Source organism: Boleophthalmus pectinirostris, unplaced genomic scaffold (assembly GCF_026225935.1).
Source record: "Boleophthalmus pectinirostris isolate CB_2022bp ecotype Guang Dong unplaced genomic scaffold, ASM2622593v1 HiC_scaffold_6, whole genome shotgun sequence".
Classification (NCBI taxonomy): Eukaryota; Metazoa; Chordata; class Actinopteri; order Gobiiformes; family Gobiidae; genus Boleophthalmus; species Boleophthalmus pectinirostris.
Genome location: NW_026571447.1, coordinates 24,072,319 through 24,090,391, shown reverse-complemented (window position 1 = coordinate 24,090,391; position 18,073 = coordinate 24,072,319). Strand labels below are relative to the sequence as shown.

General features: G+C 37.9%; 1 protein-coding gene across 2 annotated transcripts; it reads left to right on the top strand.

The window, feature by feature from the left end:
• The first annotated feature begins 2,224 nt into the window (after nt 1-2,224).
• LOC110171626 (LIM domain-containing protein 1) lies at nt 2,225-17,967 on the top strand. Of its 2 annotated transcripts, none has more exons than XM_020937374.2 (8): nt 2,225-3,843; nt 8,274-8,375; nt 12,202-12,269; nt 13,185-13,247; nt 14,489-14,619; nt 16,406-16,457; nt 16,771-16,839; nt 17,043-17,967. In XM_020937374.2, exons 1-8 carry the CDS (start codon nt 2,712-2,714, stop codon nt 17,175-17,177), a joined length of 1,752 nt encoding a protein of 583 aa, XP_020793033.1. In that variant the 5' UTR covers nt 2,225-2,711; the 3' UTR covers nt 17,178-17,967. The 2 variants fall into 2 exon arrangements, with proteins under 2 accessions (XP_020793033.1, XP_055020090.1); XM_055164115.1 differs by having other exon boundaries at nt 13,182-13,247.
• The last annotated feature ends 106 nt before the right edge of the window (nt 17,968-18,073 follow it).

The window sequence follows — 18,073 nt, the reverse complement described above, 5'->3', positions numbered from 1 at the left end:
TTGTAAAGATCTGCGCTACTTCCTTTTTATTCTTGTCTGTTCTTTACACCTACCTGTGTCTATTGATTATGTCATCTGGAGGCAGAGGCGATACAAATGAAAGATTTCAATGGACAAAGGCCCGTAGTGGTGAAGTGAATCTGCAGGACTGCCCACTGGTCTCTCTTTAAATAGTGCATATGAGTCAGCACTTGTATGCTTTTAGAGCCAATATTGTTTGACATATAATCATACACAATAATGAATAATTTAAAGGAAAGTAGTTCGCTTGCATCTTTAAAATTGCACAGTAGGGAGAACAGTGTACCACTTCTTGCTAAATCAGCTTTTCACTCAGGAAGTTGTTTTATTTTTGTATATTTTCATTGTGTAACTATTTCAATATGAGTATGTCAGTTTTGGATTGGGGGAGTACAGATTTCCATTACTCGATTTTCCATATTTCTGCTCCATCAACAAAGATCAGGTGACAGGAAAAGACACTGGAGAGACACAATAACAGGAAACAAAACGGCAATGTATTTTCTAGAAAGTGTCACATCGAGGAAATGCTAAAATATCCCTTAGCATAACTAAAGTTAATATATTATCTATTTATATTATTAATATGCCCGTATCCATGAACTTCCATTGATTATCCACTAAAGTAATCTAACCCAAAATCTACTGAATAATTACCTAATTCATGCAAGATAATAAAACACTCTCACTTTTTTTTTTTTTTTTACTGATTTTTATAACTAATTTTGTCACCTCAGAAATGTTCACACATTTCATGGCGCAGCAGTTTCCATGACGACCAGTATTATTGGAAATCCCACAGTTTTACAGTGACGCACTTTCTCTATAGATGAAAGCTGTATTTCTTTTTGCATACAGTACTAAAACATGCAGTACTTGACGCGGGTTTAATGAGTTTTTTAAGTGTTTTGAATTACAAGCTACTACTGTTTGAAAAGGGTGGGTCTGGTTGCACTCACAAGGAAATTGGCACTACAACCCACAATCCCAGAGTACTATATATGTTATTGTCAGCTTTCCAGTACTTTCAGTGTGAGCTCATATCGAATACTATTTACTCGCTTGGGGCAAGTGTAGACAGGTTTAGAAGATTATTTATTTACACAAATCACCGCAGTAACCCTCTTCCAGTTTGGCAAGAATTATCTAGGCCTACTCCAATATATATCCTGCCTTTCCTCAAAACACTAATTACAATGCCCACTGCTAAGAAAATTGCTGAGCTCATAATAAGATGGTTTGTATTCAAAGTGACTGTCACATTTTAAGATTTGTGCTTCTTAAATGTTTTTCAGCCTATAAATCTCACATGGGCAACTCCTGTGTCAAATGCAATGTGGAACTTTTATGGTTGGGGGTTGCCGTTAGTTTGTCTGCATGGAAATGTTATTGCTTTGTCGAGAATGTTTCACAGTAGGGTCTTAAACCTAAAATCTATCTTACAGTTATTTACTATGGTTCAGTACTGCCTCGCAAAACTAACCTTACTGTAAGTGGGTTCCAACCAAGGCAAAGTTATAACCTGTCATTGGGGGCAGCCAGGCAAGTGGCGAACCCTCCACCAAAAAGTTTCATAGTGTGCCTTTAAATTATTTCGCTGGAACTGAAAATATTTTACTGAGGAGATCAATTAAATAATTAATCTGAGTAAAGAATGCAGAGTATTTCAAGCAAAACAATCTATGTAAAACTATTTAATGAACTGTTTGTCACTACCAGGCTGAGTAAAAACAATTAATTGTTAACGGCAATGGCAAAATGGCAAAAGATCAATGTGCAATAGTAGTCTATAGATCTGGAATCCACCTCAATCAAGCCCGTGTACCCAGACTCATTAGACTATAGTCAGTACCAAAGCTGCAGTGGCTAATCATTATGCAAATTACTGCACACTAGGAGTCAAATATGCCGTTTTGAAAAGTTAAACGAAACGATGACTGAGCTTTTAAGTCTATATCCTATTTGTACCACTTAATTACCATGTAACTTGGAGCCTATATTGTCCTAGCCATGTCCTACAGCGTATGGAAATAGGTTATTTTATTTTTAACTGGCCCTTATTTAACCTAAACATAAACATGATCTATTTATATATGCTGCTGTTAAAATAGTTTATGACTACACGAAACTACCCTGGCCCAAACTACTCTGTTTGGTTCAACATAGACCCCGCAGCTGCGCACCGTGAGCACTGCGCACTGCGCCTTTAAAAACAATCTGTTTTCAGTGGCAGATTTCGACCGGTGGCCACGTACGGCAGCGCGCTCCGATTACCCCGCGGTCTTCTGTCAAGGCAGCACTGATTTAAGTTGTGCCTTACGTGCCTTAATCGACGGAGCTGGCATATTATCGACTTTCATCAACTTTGGGAGTGTTTTTCTGCAGGATAAAGTTTTGAATGAGTCTTTCCCGGTGGGACTGTAAAGCGGGAGGAGGGAGGGGGCACTTATAGCGGGACCAGGATCAGGTCTGATTTCACACACAAGCGGTTTGTTCGAGGAGAGCTGAGCTGGACACCAGAGGTCGGTCAACTTTTCTACGTTGCACCTCGGGTAATAGCGAGTGGAAGGACAAAGTTGCGTTAGGACATTGGACTTCTGCCCTCTATGGGGACAAACTGTAACTGGTAAGAAGACTTTTCCACTGGAATAAATAGACTTCTTTTGGCTGAACTTTTTCACTACTACAAAATGGATAAATACGAGGATCTGGGACTCGAAGCAAGCAAGTTCATTGAGGACTTGAACATGTACGAGGCGTCCAGGGATGGTTTATTCCGAACGAGAAGGGACGCAGGAAATAACCCTGACTTTGAAGAGACAAGGAGAGTGTTCGCCTCCAAAATGACAAAAATACACATGCAAAAGCAGCAAGAGGAGATGGCAAAGAACAACCAAGCCTTAAGAATGAACGGGGGTCACAACAACACGTATTATATCAAAGACAGACCACCAATAAACAGTTTTAGACAGTCTGGGGAGGCAGCCGCCAAGCCCCCCATGCTCTCTGCCCCAGCCGCGGGTCAGTACGCGCACTCCGCTATCCAACCTGAGTCTCCAACAGCTAGAGCGCACGGCTACGGAAACAATTACGATAATAGGGAGAGTCTAGACCCACATTCATACCAACACAACACCTCTACTTCTCCCAGCCCAGGAAATGCGTCTCAGAGCGTGCCCACACATCGCCAGCCGACCGGGCATGCTACTTCCTGGGCCCCATCTATAGAGGCACAACTTTCCCAAACTTTGTCCGGCGGTACCAGTGCACCCCAGTCTCCACAGCACAAGCCTGCTCTTCCCATCACCAACAACAGTCTTTCATCTCAGCACAATCAGCCCGGAGCCCCACCAGTTAACCGCAGTAAAGGATGGGCCAGTGACCACCAGATTTCAGCCAAACCAGAGCCTATCCCTTCCCTGCCTCTCAGTGCCTTCACAGGAGGAGCGGACTTCAATGTGCGCCAGTCCTCCTCACAACAACAACAACCAACAACTCAGTACACTTCATCTCCATCTTCCAAACCTTTAACCAACCACAACGGCCCCTCTCTGGTGCCATTGGATACACTCAAAACTAAGGATATACCAGCGTCTGTTGTACCTGTCAGTAAAAGTCCCAGCCAAGGTCAAAGTGTGAACCAAATGTCAAACAGTGGAGATGCAGTCATCCCTGAACCCCCAAAGCTTCCACAAATGCCCTGCCAATCTCCTGTCCCAGCAGCTCTCGACCAGGGCCCCACAGCAGCCGAAATAAAATTAGAAGCCATCACTAAGCGCCTGGAAAACGATATGGATTCACAACCAAAGCAGGATTACTTTGGTAAGAACTTGTTGTGACCTGACACCAATAAGGGCGGGGGTCCTCTTGTCCTCAACAAACACAGAACATTATGGAAGTTTGTATGTAGCTATCTTCTCCATTTGCTCAGTATTCTATCTATCCATCTCATTTTACATTTCTAGTAATACAAGTCTATAGTAATACAGCAGCCCACTTTTTAGTTGATACAATGAGCAATTCTTTATTGATTTTTCATTGTACTCTTCGGAAAATACATTAACGGCAATCGAAACACATTACTATGAAAGGGCATCAAACTAATTCATAAAATCATGGTGTTAATTGTACTTTACCTTTTGACATTAGAGACGTCAATGACAATAATAAAGAGATAACGTAGCCTACTGAAAATGCAGTAGAACAGTGACTCTCAAACTTTATAACCTTTATACCTAAAATATTTGGCTTTCTGTGCAACACCAGGTCTACAATAGGACTATTCTTGATCAAAACAAAACAGAACGTGGATAAAAGTGACACTAACTTAAAAACTGTAGAGGAATCCATGTAACATCAGAAGGAACTTGGGTACATGTACTAAACTACACTGTATAGGTTTACAAAAGTGAATGTTCTGAATGTATGAAGCTGCATTTAGAGAAAAGCCATTGCTGCCACACAGTCCAACCACTTCTGTGATGCCATGAGTGCATTTCATATCCGCGGGGCCCATGGAGCGTTTATTTGTGTTTTGTTGCAAATGTCAGTGTCACGACAAGCTCAGAAATAGTGCAGTGGTTTGAATATTCTACACGTGTGGGCGGGCAGAGTGTAATCACCACAAGTGGAGGTTTTTAAGTAATGCGCTTCAGTTTATCTATTTTTACTGATATGGTCCCACGTAGAGCCCACACAGAGATCCTGAATGAAGTTTCCCACTAGGCCAAGTCTCATCCTCTGAGTCATGCTGCTACATTGGATAAACGGATGTAGTTTTCCACATGTACCACAAAGTCTATTTAAAACAGTTAGGAATTAAAGGGGCATGTTTATTCCTTTCAGATTAGGAAGAATAAATTGGCTTCATTAGGCTAGTCAAATATACGGCCATCCAAGCAACTGAACTCTTTTAGTCAGTCCCAAAACCTACATAAATAGATGAAAAAATACATCTTTTATCACAAAGTGGCATCTAAAGCTGACCGCATGTTCTAGCGTCCTCTCTTATGAGCTTGAAAAAAGAAAAGAAGAAAAGAGTGTAATTACTAAACTGTAAGAAGATACCAATTAACAAGTGCCAAATGTCTAACTACAAAATAATATCTGCATGCAAGTTAAAATGCTGTTGTGGTATTGATGAGGAAAATGAAAACGTAACTGTTACAAGCATGGCAAGATGAGAGAAATTTATCAGGAAGAATTTTTTTACATGCTAAGACTAAGACAATTTGCTACAGTTTGCAACTACTGAAAGAAATGTGACAGAAGATTTCAAAAATTATGCTATTATGGCTGTATTTTGACTCACACACAGCTGTACAGGGCTGCGGTGCAACAAGTAGGGAGAGTGCTGATTGGCATAAGTGCAGATGGAGGTTCTGGGAAAGTGGTCTGGTGCCAAACGGCTGCACCGAGGGAACACACTGGAATGTCTGGAGGAAGACAGGGAGGAATTTTAAAAACGAGCCTTAAAGATACAAAGAGTACTGATAATTTAAGAGGTGCTCAATGTATGGCTGGATAAACTAATGGATGTAAGGGGTAAACTTGAAGACTTCTCTTTGTGCTACATCACAAAGCTTGAGTGCTGGACATTTGTAGAGTTCACCCCAAAAGGCAGAGGATAATACAGCCATATATTTTTCCATGGTCTCAATTAAAAGCCCTGTATTATGCAAAATTGACTCTTGTGAGCTTTAAGCCATGGTAGACTGTTCGTTTCTTCTTAAAAATATACATGGAGTTGTGCTTTGTTTCATTCATACATGTTTGAGTAATCCGTTATTAGTCTGTCTACATCTCCAAATGGCTACCTTTTACCTTTTGTTCACTAGAAATTGGCAATTCCAGGGCTGAAATGACCAAAATGATTCCAGTGAAATATATGGAGTTTAAAAACACAGAGGAGCACTTCCAGAGTTTACTGTTTGAGGGAAGAACTCAACTAAGTAGGCAGGGTTTGTGTGTTAAACATGTGTAAATGAAACAAAACACAACTCTAGATATGTTTTTGATGAGGAAACAACATTATAACAGATTAGAAAATAGCGTAGTATGGGACCTTTAACATTTGGACTAGCCCTTTCATGCAGCATTAATTTCTCCCATATGGTAGTAAAATTTTATACCAACTTCTTCCCAGGGTTTTGGCTTGTTCTCAGTGTGTTTTAGGGTGAGTTAATGTGTTTCAATTGACTTCCTGTCTTTTCCATGCCTGGTTTTAATATTTGACTTGCGCATGAAGACACAGCACCATTCATTTCATTTTGTAAACTCGAATTTCAGAGGTATTTTTTTCAAACTTAGTGCTCATTCATGGCTTTTAAAGATGTTTTCTCTGCTAAATAGACTGGCACTTGTGCAAAAAGTAGTCCTTAAGTTTTGACAGCTGGGAAAAGTGAAGAAGAATTTGGTGTTTTGCTTCCCTCCCCCTAATTTTCAGGCTAGCTTTTTTAGTCCCTGAATAATATAAATATTTTTGGAATATTGGGCTATGTTTTTTCCACATAGAAATACTGAAGGGTAGTACAGGTATTTCAGTCAGACAAGAAGGACACCATAGGACAGGAAATTAAAATTAAAGAGTCTTATATACGTTAGTCTTGTCACGATACAAAAATTCCAAACTTGATTCAGTACAAAGGAAAATCATAAATACGCAGTACCAGTTTTATTATTTTATCTTAAAAATGAGAATATGCACCAACCCAAAATAATGATAGTTTCTCTAGTACTACCATTCGGTCTTGATATAGATCAGTTTGGTTAAGTATCAGTTACAGATAGTATGTGGGGATCAACTCTAATACATAAACATGAAAAATTAAGAAATATTGTATGCCAGAATAATCATATATTATTTAAAGGGCTCATATTTACGTTTTCTGGTCTATGTTATTATGTTGTTTCCTCATCAAAAACCTACCTGGAGTTGTGTTTTGTTTCATTCATACATTTTTAACGCAAAAAACCCTGGCTGAGTTCTTCTCTCAAACTACATTTTAACTAAAGCATTGGAATTATATGCGAGTTGTCTGAGTCTTAAAGTGGTCCTCTTCATGTAAACAAAATATCTTCATAATTGCTGCATTCCATTGCTTTCTACGAATACCAAATTGTTATCCCTCATCTTTTTCCATTCACTAAATCCTCTAATATATCCAATGATGACACGGGGAGTATCTTGGCATTTTTATTTATAGTCCCATTGTATATTGTCTGTCACTGATGGTCTATGAGGAAACATTTGAAGAACATCATTAAGTAACAATGTTTTTGGAGGCAGCGACCACGTGATGCATGTTAGTTACACTGGAAACAGAAGTGTCATTGTTTTTGTGAAAAAGGCTGAACCGGGTCTCATATCTAACATAATATATGAACTGTTTTTTTCTATTACTGTTTTCACTATAGTACAAACTTACATTCCGCAATGTTAATTAGATATACTATTTTTAGACAGTTATGTAATTTTCAAGACAAAATAATAATAGTACTACATGGTCTTATATTGTTTATCATGCAGACTCTAATACACAACCCTACCGTAATACAATTATTGATACCTGCTTAAATGAGAATACTTTGATACTAGGTTTAGAATCGGTTTCTGGGTATTGAATTACCTGATAACCCTCTTCGGTGTATTTTTTTCATATAAGGAATGCATGTAATACACAGTTGATGTCTCTGTGATATTCTAATCTGAAAGTCCTTTAGGAAAAATCACTTCTTATCCGTCCAAGCTGGTTCTTGGTCAGTGGTGAGTGACCGTGGTTGACATAGTACATAGTCTAAACCAACAGTATATTGTATGGTTTGATAGCTCAGCTGTCCAGGAAGCAGTGGGAGGATGAGATGGTAGAAAATAGAGCAGCACAATTTCATTATTCAGTTAATTTATAATAATAACTTCACTTCAAACTTTGTTCACCATTCACATTACTGATATGATATGAAAACATCTTTTATCAAAGGCCTAATTAAGATGTTTATATATGTCCCAGCCAGATCAAATAAACAGTTTGAAACATATTTCCTCTTTTAATAACACACAGTTAACCAGTTTCCTGACTAAGAATTCAGTGTTATTCTATCTCTGTTGCACAAGGATGACATAATATGAATTTAATATCCATATCCTTGTTCCTTTTATTGTTGCACAGTAATAGTGTAATGAGAACATCTTCAGTGCTGTTAATATAATATGCATGTGAACATCTTGTGACTTGGTGTCTGTTGTGTTTCAGGGCTCTGTGTGAAGTGTAACAAAGGTGTGTATGGAGCGGGCCAGGCCTGTCAGGCCATGGGCAGCCTGTACCATGACAGCTGCTTCACCTGCAGTGCCTGCAGTAAGTACAGCCCACACGATGTTCTCCCATTTGCTCTTAAGACTTTAATCTTTTGTTCTGCTTCAGTTTGATGTCGTCAAGACCCTGTTCTTTATAAAGGCACTTCCTCTTTCCTTATTCACTGCTGCCCCAAGCAAAGCCACACAATTATTCTGGGATCACTATACTGGTGTTCAGTGTCTGGGCGTGTCAGTCACACCTTCTATAGAAAGACATGATGAAAATTTGCTTTTGCTTTCAATTCTCCAATTATATATTAAATTATATTATTTGATAAATTAAGATAAGTTAATTTCCTAGTCCCTGCACCATTATCCTGACCTTGGTCAGTTAGCCATGCTGTACCTGTGACATTTGGTGACCAGATATTTTTATCAGATTATTTGTGCTAAATATTTCTGGCACTTTTATCACCCCAAGCATAGCCCCATTATTCCACCTCACCTTTGACCTTTGGGCTTACAACCTTGAATGGCCAACATCTCTGTTTGCTTGTGTCCTCCCTGAGAGTGCACACTAGTGTGACAGACAAAAAAAGAGGGAAACTTGTGTCTTAAAAGTGGTCAGTGGAGTTTACACACCACATACCTCTCATAGCTGGCCTCATGTGGGGCCAATGAGGGTTATGCATGCGGCAGCTACCAACGCCATGGGAATGCCTCTGAGCTGGGGCGGCATGCAGGCAGGGGTCTTGTTGAGGGAGCTGCTAAAGGACACTGAGCTATGTGTCAGAGAGGCTCCACATGACAAACACTGTTACTATTGACAGAGCACTGCCCACCACATTCAGCGTGCACTTATTGTTACTTATTGCTGGATTTCAGGTGACATCACATCATTCATATTTCATACAGTTGAGAGCAGCTAAAATATCAATTGGTACAATGCTAATCTTTGTTGTAATACAGGGAGTTCTGTGGTCTGGTCATTAATAGAACTGATCAGGTGAATTGTCCTTTTAGATATTTTGTAGAAGAAAAAGTGAGTAATTAAGTGTAAGTATAAAATGTAAACGAAGGGGGAAAAAATGGGCTATCCCCCCATCTCAGTGTATGACAAATCATATCCTAGAATTGTAAGTTTACAGCCATTTCACTGTAAGCATTGAGTTCAGACTTCGAATTAAGAAATTGGTCATGTTTTGTGTTAAATAGCACTGGTTAAATATGTGTTGTTCATGAAATAAGACTCAAGGACATTTTTATTTAGTTTTGAGATAAAATTCCATCAAAAATCTATATTATTCACTGCTTGGCCCTACCTACTTTATTTGGTGTAGTTCCTCCCTTTTCAGAGAGGAAGGACATTCCTGCTGCTGCTAGGAGCTCATGTCCTTCACAGCGGGGGGTGTCTGCAGCCAATCATTAACAAACACTTCAACTCTTAAACCTAGTGCAGCTGGAGATTGAGGAAGTCCATTAGGTTTATACAACAACATAAAACGTTGACTTGAGATTGCTTGAAAATATTCACAGATAATAATGTGCAGCTGAACTTCCCTCTGACCATGACCAAGGTTAAGGCCAGTGGTATGCTTACATCTGGACAGGAGCTTTCTACTGTTTAGACAAATTGCCCCAGGGGCTGTTTACTTTATGAATACATGTTTCGTGTGTATTAAAGATGAAAGATTATGTTTTTTTGGTATTAAAATATAATTTGCATACTGTAGGTAATTGGAGTATGGGGCTGCAGCAATTCCCTCAAATAGACTGGACCCATGGAGTGCAAACATTTGAAAACAATTAATAACATTTTAAATTGCAGGGAGCTAGTGCAGGTTACACAGCACAGGTGTGATGTGTTCTCATGTCTTGTTTTCTTAGTATTTGTCAGCGCTGCAGGGAGCTCTGGTCCAACCAGACATACAAAGAATTGCAATAGTCCAGGCGTGATGTTACAAAAGCATGGATAGCTCTTTCAAACTCATTTTACATGAGTTCTAATTTTTCTAATCATTTAATCTAATCATGTTGTTAATTGTAAATGGCAGCATTCATTTAAGCACATTAATAATAGTAGTACAAATGACTTCTTGTTCATACTCCTGTAACTCGTCTTCATTTTCAAATTAATTCTATCTCACTGGTACACAGATGTACATGGGGATAGGGGTAGATGAAAACTAATAGTTTCAGAATGTTCAAGCATCAATAACAGGACAATGCAGGATTGCATAAAACAGTTGATCAAAATACAACTTTGAATAAGCTATTAATGAGGGAACACCATTATAACATGGTTAAATAATGGCTGATTTTGTATAACATGACTCCTTTACGGTTTCAGTGATGAATCTGTCTAAGGGAATCCAAGAGTGTTGACTGTTTTGCAGCATTGTGTCAGCCTCTGAAATTCCTAGTAGTAAATTGCTTATTTTCTTTATGGAATCACATAAATCAAATGTATGTTTAATTAGAGACAGCCCTGTGTTTAGGCTCTGGCCCTCAGGCACTTAATGTTTTTGTGATAGTGTAGTGTTTTTAGACACCTTTCAAAGTGTCTTCTCTGACTCCTGACTTTAATTAAGCTCTTATCTTCACACAAAGCTCAGGGCCTTTTTCTCCGTCTCATTGGAAATAAAGACAGGAATGTGGAAAGAGGGGTCGTCCGTATCTCACTGTCATCCCCTCTTCACTTATAGACACTGAAGGTAATTACCTCAAATGGATCAAAATGTCCAGGTGGCTCCTCTATTATATTTGCCTCAATCACTTTTAGTCTGGGCTATTTTGGCCATTATGATGTTGTTAAGGCCGATAATTGTATTGCCAATAACTATTTCAAAGAATTCAAGTGGTCCAGATTACAAAGGGGAATCACAAGATATTCTATTATTTGATTTTTCTATTATTATTTTTTCAGTTTATTGGATAACAACCAACTATTTGACATGCTATTCTTAAAGAAAACTGCTGTAAATACTAGTATCTTTTTTTTTTTTTATGTCAGAAGATTATATTGTTTTTTACTGTCTATTTTTACTTGAGGAAAGCACTTTTATAAACTTGTAAAAAATGACCCTGACCTCAACATTTTACTGATCCATATGGAATTTTTTTAATGGTCTATTCCTAATGCATTCTTCATATGGCATGCTACTGTTCTGGTTTCTTTTGAGCAACAACAAAGAGGCAGGTATACCAGGTACCAGATGAACCAGGGGCTCATGTTTTCCACAGTTAACCCCTCGTCCCCCCCTTCGTTTGGAAAATGCCTGGAATGTTCCTTCTTCCTGTGGGACCTGAGCAAGCAGAGTTACATAAAGCCCACAACGCATTTCTGTGCATTGGTGTGTGTTGCATCTGTGTTAAAAGCCAGATCCAAAATATAAACAGTCACAGACAGACCGGAAACAAGGAAACCACATGGAAAGTACACGCACAGAGCAGCAAGTCCAGCGTAGCCATGAAATCTAATAGAGCAGGTAGTTTAATTCATTGCACCTGTCTTATAATTGGATTAAATCACCAATTTTCCGCAGTGTGTCGTGTCCAGATGTGATCCAGGTTCTACACAGGGCTAATCAGTGCTGGGACAGTGTTATACTGAGAAACACATCTTAGGTCTGCTGAGTTGATGTATTAGCAGGATATAATTAATATTGCAAGAGGCTTCATTACCCTCCAATGGCTGCTATTAATCATCATAGTCATTATGCATAAGAGCTGTAACTGCTAGTTTCTGAGTTGGAAAATTGTACCTGGTAGATTTCTAAAAGGTACTGGAAAATTATATAATAGCAATTTTAAGTGTTTGAGTGGATATGTTTAAACCCAATGTATTTTTAAATAATTAAACTTACTGTTATTTATTTGTTTTGTAGGTCGGAGACTGCGTGGTAAAGCATTCTACTATGTTGGAGGAAAGGTTTTCTGTGAAGAAGACTTTTTGGTAAATTTATACGAAGTTAAATTAGATTTAGTTAGTTGTTTGACACCTACATTTGACTCCTACTTTAATACCACTGGTACAACCTTGACAGATTAAATTGAATATAACCCAAAATCTTTTACTCATACCATGCATTTCAATTCTTTATTTCCTGCCCTTTAAACAACTTTAGTGTACAACTTGATATATGTTGGTTCAAGTTTAATTTCGGTCAGGAGGGTATGACCTTTTGACCTGTTTTCAGCATCTTATGGAGCCTATTCATATCAGTTTCCTCCCCTGGGTGGCACTGAAAGGAGGTCAGAAACAGGAGACTGCTTTGCTATGGTTTATATTGAGGGAAGCCATGTCAGGCCATTCACACAGGAATTGAATTTTGCTTTAAATTATCACCTATGCATATTCAGTTCCAAATTTTGCTATATATGGTTTTGTAAGTACTTTTAAGCATCTTAGCCTTGATCTATGTCAAATCAAATTTGAAAACATAAATTTCTGTACTATCACCTGATGAAATTTTCTTCTCCATTTGCAAGATATTAACACATATTTCATAATAGCACAGTTAAACTTTGCAGAATAGGGCTTTTAACTGCAAACTTAATTAGCTGTATTTTTTCTTAACGCTTTTCTCATCTGTTCCTTTGTGGGTTTGGCCTTACTGCGCTGAAGCTGAATAGGTAGCACATAATAAGGCTTAAGTGTTCAAGTACGGTATCTATTTAATTGTCATCCTTGAAAACCACAGCAAATTAATGTCTGGTTATGAAAACTTGCATTAAAAAAGCGTAAACTGCAGAGATACTAAGATATCAAATTAGCGTTTTATCTCAATCCTACAGCATTTCATTGATTTCTGTCAAATAATAAAAAATACATTTAAATTACATCATTGTGGTTTCCTTTCTGTTGAAGTACTCAGGCTTCCAGCAGTCAGCAGACAAGTGCAACGCATGTGGACATCTGATCATGGACATGGTGAGTGCCAGTAACCTCTGCGGATTTGTGGGTCTGCTTATAAGGGCGGATATTTATCACATTGTGGGGACTAAAATCTGTAAAGTCATTTTATTGGAACGTAAATCTTTTATTATTAGATCAACAACGTGGTTTTAAATTCAAATATGGGTTACAGATTAAGGTTAGGTAAGTAGTAACAATGGTTAAGGTTACTATCGGTCTCCAGGAAATTAATGCAAGTCAGTGTAATGTTCCTGAGAAGCCTGGAAACCCAATATGTGTGTGTTTGTGTGTGGAAAGCTTGACTTGTTTCACTGTGAATGGATTTTCTGCGGCTACATCTGGATAAAGAATTAAGACCACTATATGGTTCTGCACATGCATTTTCTATCCAGCCTAGTCCTTAGTGCTTAATCTTACAAATGAGTTACTAAATCTGATTGTTTTTCTGTGTGGCAGCAAATCCTTTCTTTATTTTGTCCCATTTCTTGATTTCTTGGTCAAGTTGACTTAATGTGAAGATATTTGTCCTGGTTTTGACGCAGCCTTTCTATCCATGCCATTGCTGTGACTCATAACAAGGAGCTTATTGTGTTGTACTAACTCTATAGGACACACAAATATGTTTAAAATCTGGTGTTTATTCTCATATTCACAGCCACTCTTGATGCCAAATGTCTTATATTTATCTGGTATCTGGCACATACTAAAAAAATTTAAAACTAATCATATTTGTCCTTGCATTAGTTTGATTTTTCTTTTAAAAACAAATGACAACAGCTCTTAATCTTTATTTCAAGAGCCTTAATAAGACAACATTAAATCAAATTTATTCTTCCAAAGTCTGATATGTAAACCATGTCTTACTGATAGATGACTGGTAAATGGTCATCGTAAATGGTCACATTTTTATATAGCGCTTTTCCACCTTCAAGGCACTTTACGTCAATGAATCACTTCCCAATTCACACACATTCTTACACCAGTATACGCTGACAGAGATGTGTCTTGCCCAAAGACACAATGACAATATCGGTGGGAGCTATGGATCTGACTGATGTTTATGTCGAGAGCGGGATTCAAACCACCAGCCTTTGGATCAGTGGATCACTCTACCACTTGAGCTACTGTCACGGCCTCTTGTCCGTAAATCTGCTGAGTAGAAAGCCTCAAGCTGAACACTGACAATTTGAAACTCTTATATCTGAATCTGATTAAAATTCTCATACACAACTTTATATCTGTTCCTTTCTTAACAGATTCTGCAGGCTCTGGGGAAGTCCTACCACCCGGGTTGTTTCCGCTGTATTATCTGTAATGAGAGTCTGGATGGAGTGCCTTTCACTGTCGACACTGAAAACAAGATCTACTGTGTCAAAGACTATCACAGGTACGGTCTTACTCTGTGGAGCACTTGTGTTTACTGTTTGCTACAGAGATTGATCACACACACAGCAAGAAGATGTGCTTGGAATAGTGTAAAAACAAAAACAAAAAACAAAAACAACATGATATGCAAATAATTAATAGCAGAATTACCTAGTCATTATCTATAATAGGGTATACAAAAGTTCTCCATTATGTGTCCAGCTTTGTGAATTCAGACTTTTTGTGATGTTAATGTGACAATAATAGTCACATAAAAAACACATTACATTTAAATTTAGCTACTTTTTTATATTTAGTGTAGATAAAACTGAAAAATCTAGTTTTGCTTCTAAAATTATCATGAATTATCATTTCTGAACACATTAATAGTCATCTGTTAAACAAAGAATCTAACAACCGCTAACTATGTCTGGCCTACATGTTATAGAGCGTGACCAAATCCTACAAATGTCAATGTGTCTGTGTAGTTAGTTTAACATAGTTTAGCGTGACACTGTTAAAGTAGTCTTGGTTTCAGCTTCCATGTTGAATCACTGTGTTAGCCTGTTCACTTTCCTCTGTACTCCAGATCAGGTTGGTAAGGACTGCGGTAGTCTGAGTTGCCACGTGTAGCTGACACATGAGAAGTGCAGTCTGGGAGATGAGGAGGGGCGTCCCAAGAGTGGTCCGTCACACCATGTTGTTGACACTGGGATACTCTGTTAGCTCTGGACAAATATAGAGCTTGTTTGAGAGAAAGATTGAAGACTTATGCTGCTTCTGTTAACAGTTTATTTACTCAAAATTGCTATTTCAATGGTCACAATTAGAAATTGCAATTATTTAAAGGTGCATGTACAATTTCTGTTGTAGGGTCCATCACTGACTGTCTGAATGAAATTGTTATTGCTTTGCCTTGAATGTTCCACAGTACAGCATTAAACGTACTGTAACTCTCAAACATCTACCAAGCAGGTGACATCACCAGGCCAAGTAACAGGGCAGATCTCAGCATGATTTTCAACGTGCTTTTATTTTAATGCCTTACTTTAGACATTCCAAGCAAAGCAGGATGATCTCCATGGGGACATGCGGCGCCCCCCTCCATAAAAGTTACATATTGCAACTTTAAATAGCAGAATATCTTGTGAAATGCTGGTGATTCATGTATTAAATTGGTAATATAAATTCCAGTCTCTACTCAGTTGTTAATGGTCCTGCTTAAATTTTAAATGTACACTGTGAACTGAATTTAAAAACAAATTGAACTCTGCATCGTTCAGCTGGAGCTCATACTATAATGAAGACGGTCACAAACCCCACCTCATAACATCTAGCAGCAGCTCCTCTTCCTGCTGGGACACTGTGTACAAAATAAAGCACATGGCCCTCCACTGTCCTGTACACCACACAGATCAAATCAGACTGATCTTATTGTGAATAAAGCTACGTGTTGACTCTTAACCACAGTCATGGCTGTCCACACTCAAAGGCCTTTTGTTATTCACTCAGAGCTCCAGGTGCCTGCCAGCTGCACACAACTGCCTGGCAATAATAAGTACATCTACCCCCTTTTGTACTTTTTTGAAGAAAAAAAGTCACATATTTGAAGGAACGCCAGCACATCTGCAAACCTGGCTCTGCTTTTGTTGAGCCTAAACTTAAATGTAGACAGGGGAAAAAAGAATAGCATATTTGTGAGAGCTAAATGTTTATTTGATTTGTTCATTTACTCAGATCTGTCTAGTAAACAGTAATAAAGCTGTCTACAATTTCTCACTCTTTTATCTCATTTCTCTAATTAACAGGGTCCTTGCTCCGAAGTGTGCAGCCTGTAACCAGCCCATTCTACCCTCAGAGGTAAACGACATCTACTTCAGTGAAAATTTTAGTTTTAATCATGCCATTACAATTTGCTAAATTCGCCAACAATAATTAATGATAGTAATTAATTGTATGTATTTTTGAAGTAGGAAAACAAGGAATCAAGTATCTCTTTCTACTTGCACACGTAGACTGTAGGCTGATCTTTAACATTTGCACTGAACTATTTAGTTTAAATGACACACACTAATTATAAAATAGTCTGCATGGATTCCATATTGTATTTAAAACGCTACACTATTTACTATCTATATTATATCTTAAGTTGCATTTGTTATTTTGTCTTCAGGGTTCAGATGAAACTATTCGCGTGGTATCTATGGACAATGATTATCACGTGGAGTGCTATCACTGTGAGGTGAGACTTGGTATTACCTCTTAAATCTTACATAAAGTTAAATAGGAGTGCAATTAGCAGAGCATTTGCCCTAATATTAACATCTTTATATATTTTTTAAGAACCAAAGGTCATTTTTGGGTTACTATGCATAATATCCCAACAAAAACATGATATGATAACACATTACAAGCCTATTATAATGTGTTTCTTCAATATTTTAGGACTGCAAAATGGAGCTGAATGATGAGGAGGGCCATCGCTGTTACCCTCTGAATGGCCACCTCCTGTGCCACTCGTGCCATTTGAAGCATTTAGAGCACAATGGGCCCTCCTCTGTGTCCCCTGTCTCTTACTGATGTTTTTATGGATCAAGAGCGACATCTGGTGGATACTAGGTGCTACTGAACAGCACACATGGACAATGATGAAGCCTATATTTTACTACAGGAATTTGTGGAGATCATATCAAAAAGCACTGTGTTTTAATAGATGTTAATGAAGTAGTAGACTTGCCCTGGGAGCATTTTTAACACCTATTAAAATGGTATCTACCATAATGAAGTTTTCACATAGACACCAAAGCTGCCTTGACAAATACTAATAATTTCACAATGATTTTACAATAATGAAAAATGTGCCTTAAGTTAGTGACTCGGGCTTTGTTTTTTCCAGCACACTCAGAGCAGAACACATCTAACAAAATGCTAAATGTCCAGAACTGTGACATACAGTGTTTGATTTCTGAAGTTGCATTGGCCAGTGCAAAAATAAAAAATAAAAACAACAGTTAATTTTACTTTAACTGTTACTGGCAGTTGTTGTTTAAACAGTTATTTTTCTGTATGCCTATGGTGTGATTAGCACTTACAATCTTTGGGGTTTTTTTCTTCCTGTTTTTGTGTGTGCAGGACAATTAATAGCCTATTTTATTTAAGCATTCTTGTTTCCCCTTGTTTTGTTTTTATTTTTATTTTATTTTTTTGTTTTTGGTTTTGTTTTGATAAACTTTTAACACTTGCGGTTTGCCTAATCATTGGCTATAAATTGGCATAGCCAAACTATATAGCGTTCTGTCCTTGCAAATTAGAACTCTGTATTTTGTGGCTGTAAAGAACATATTTAATAAATGTTTTACATTATACAAAATCAGTGAGCTTTCCTTTACATCGACATCAAACATTGACATGCAGTCAACTCATTATGTCAAACAAACTTTATTGATCCATAGATCTAGTCTTAATGTAAAACACTT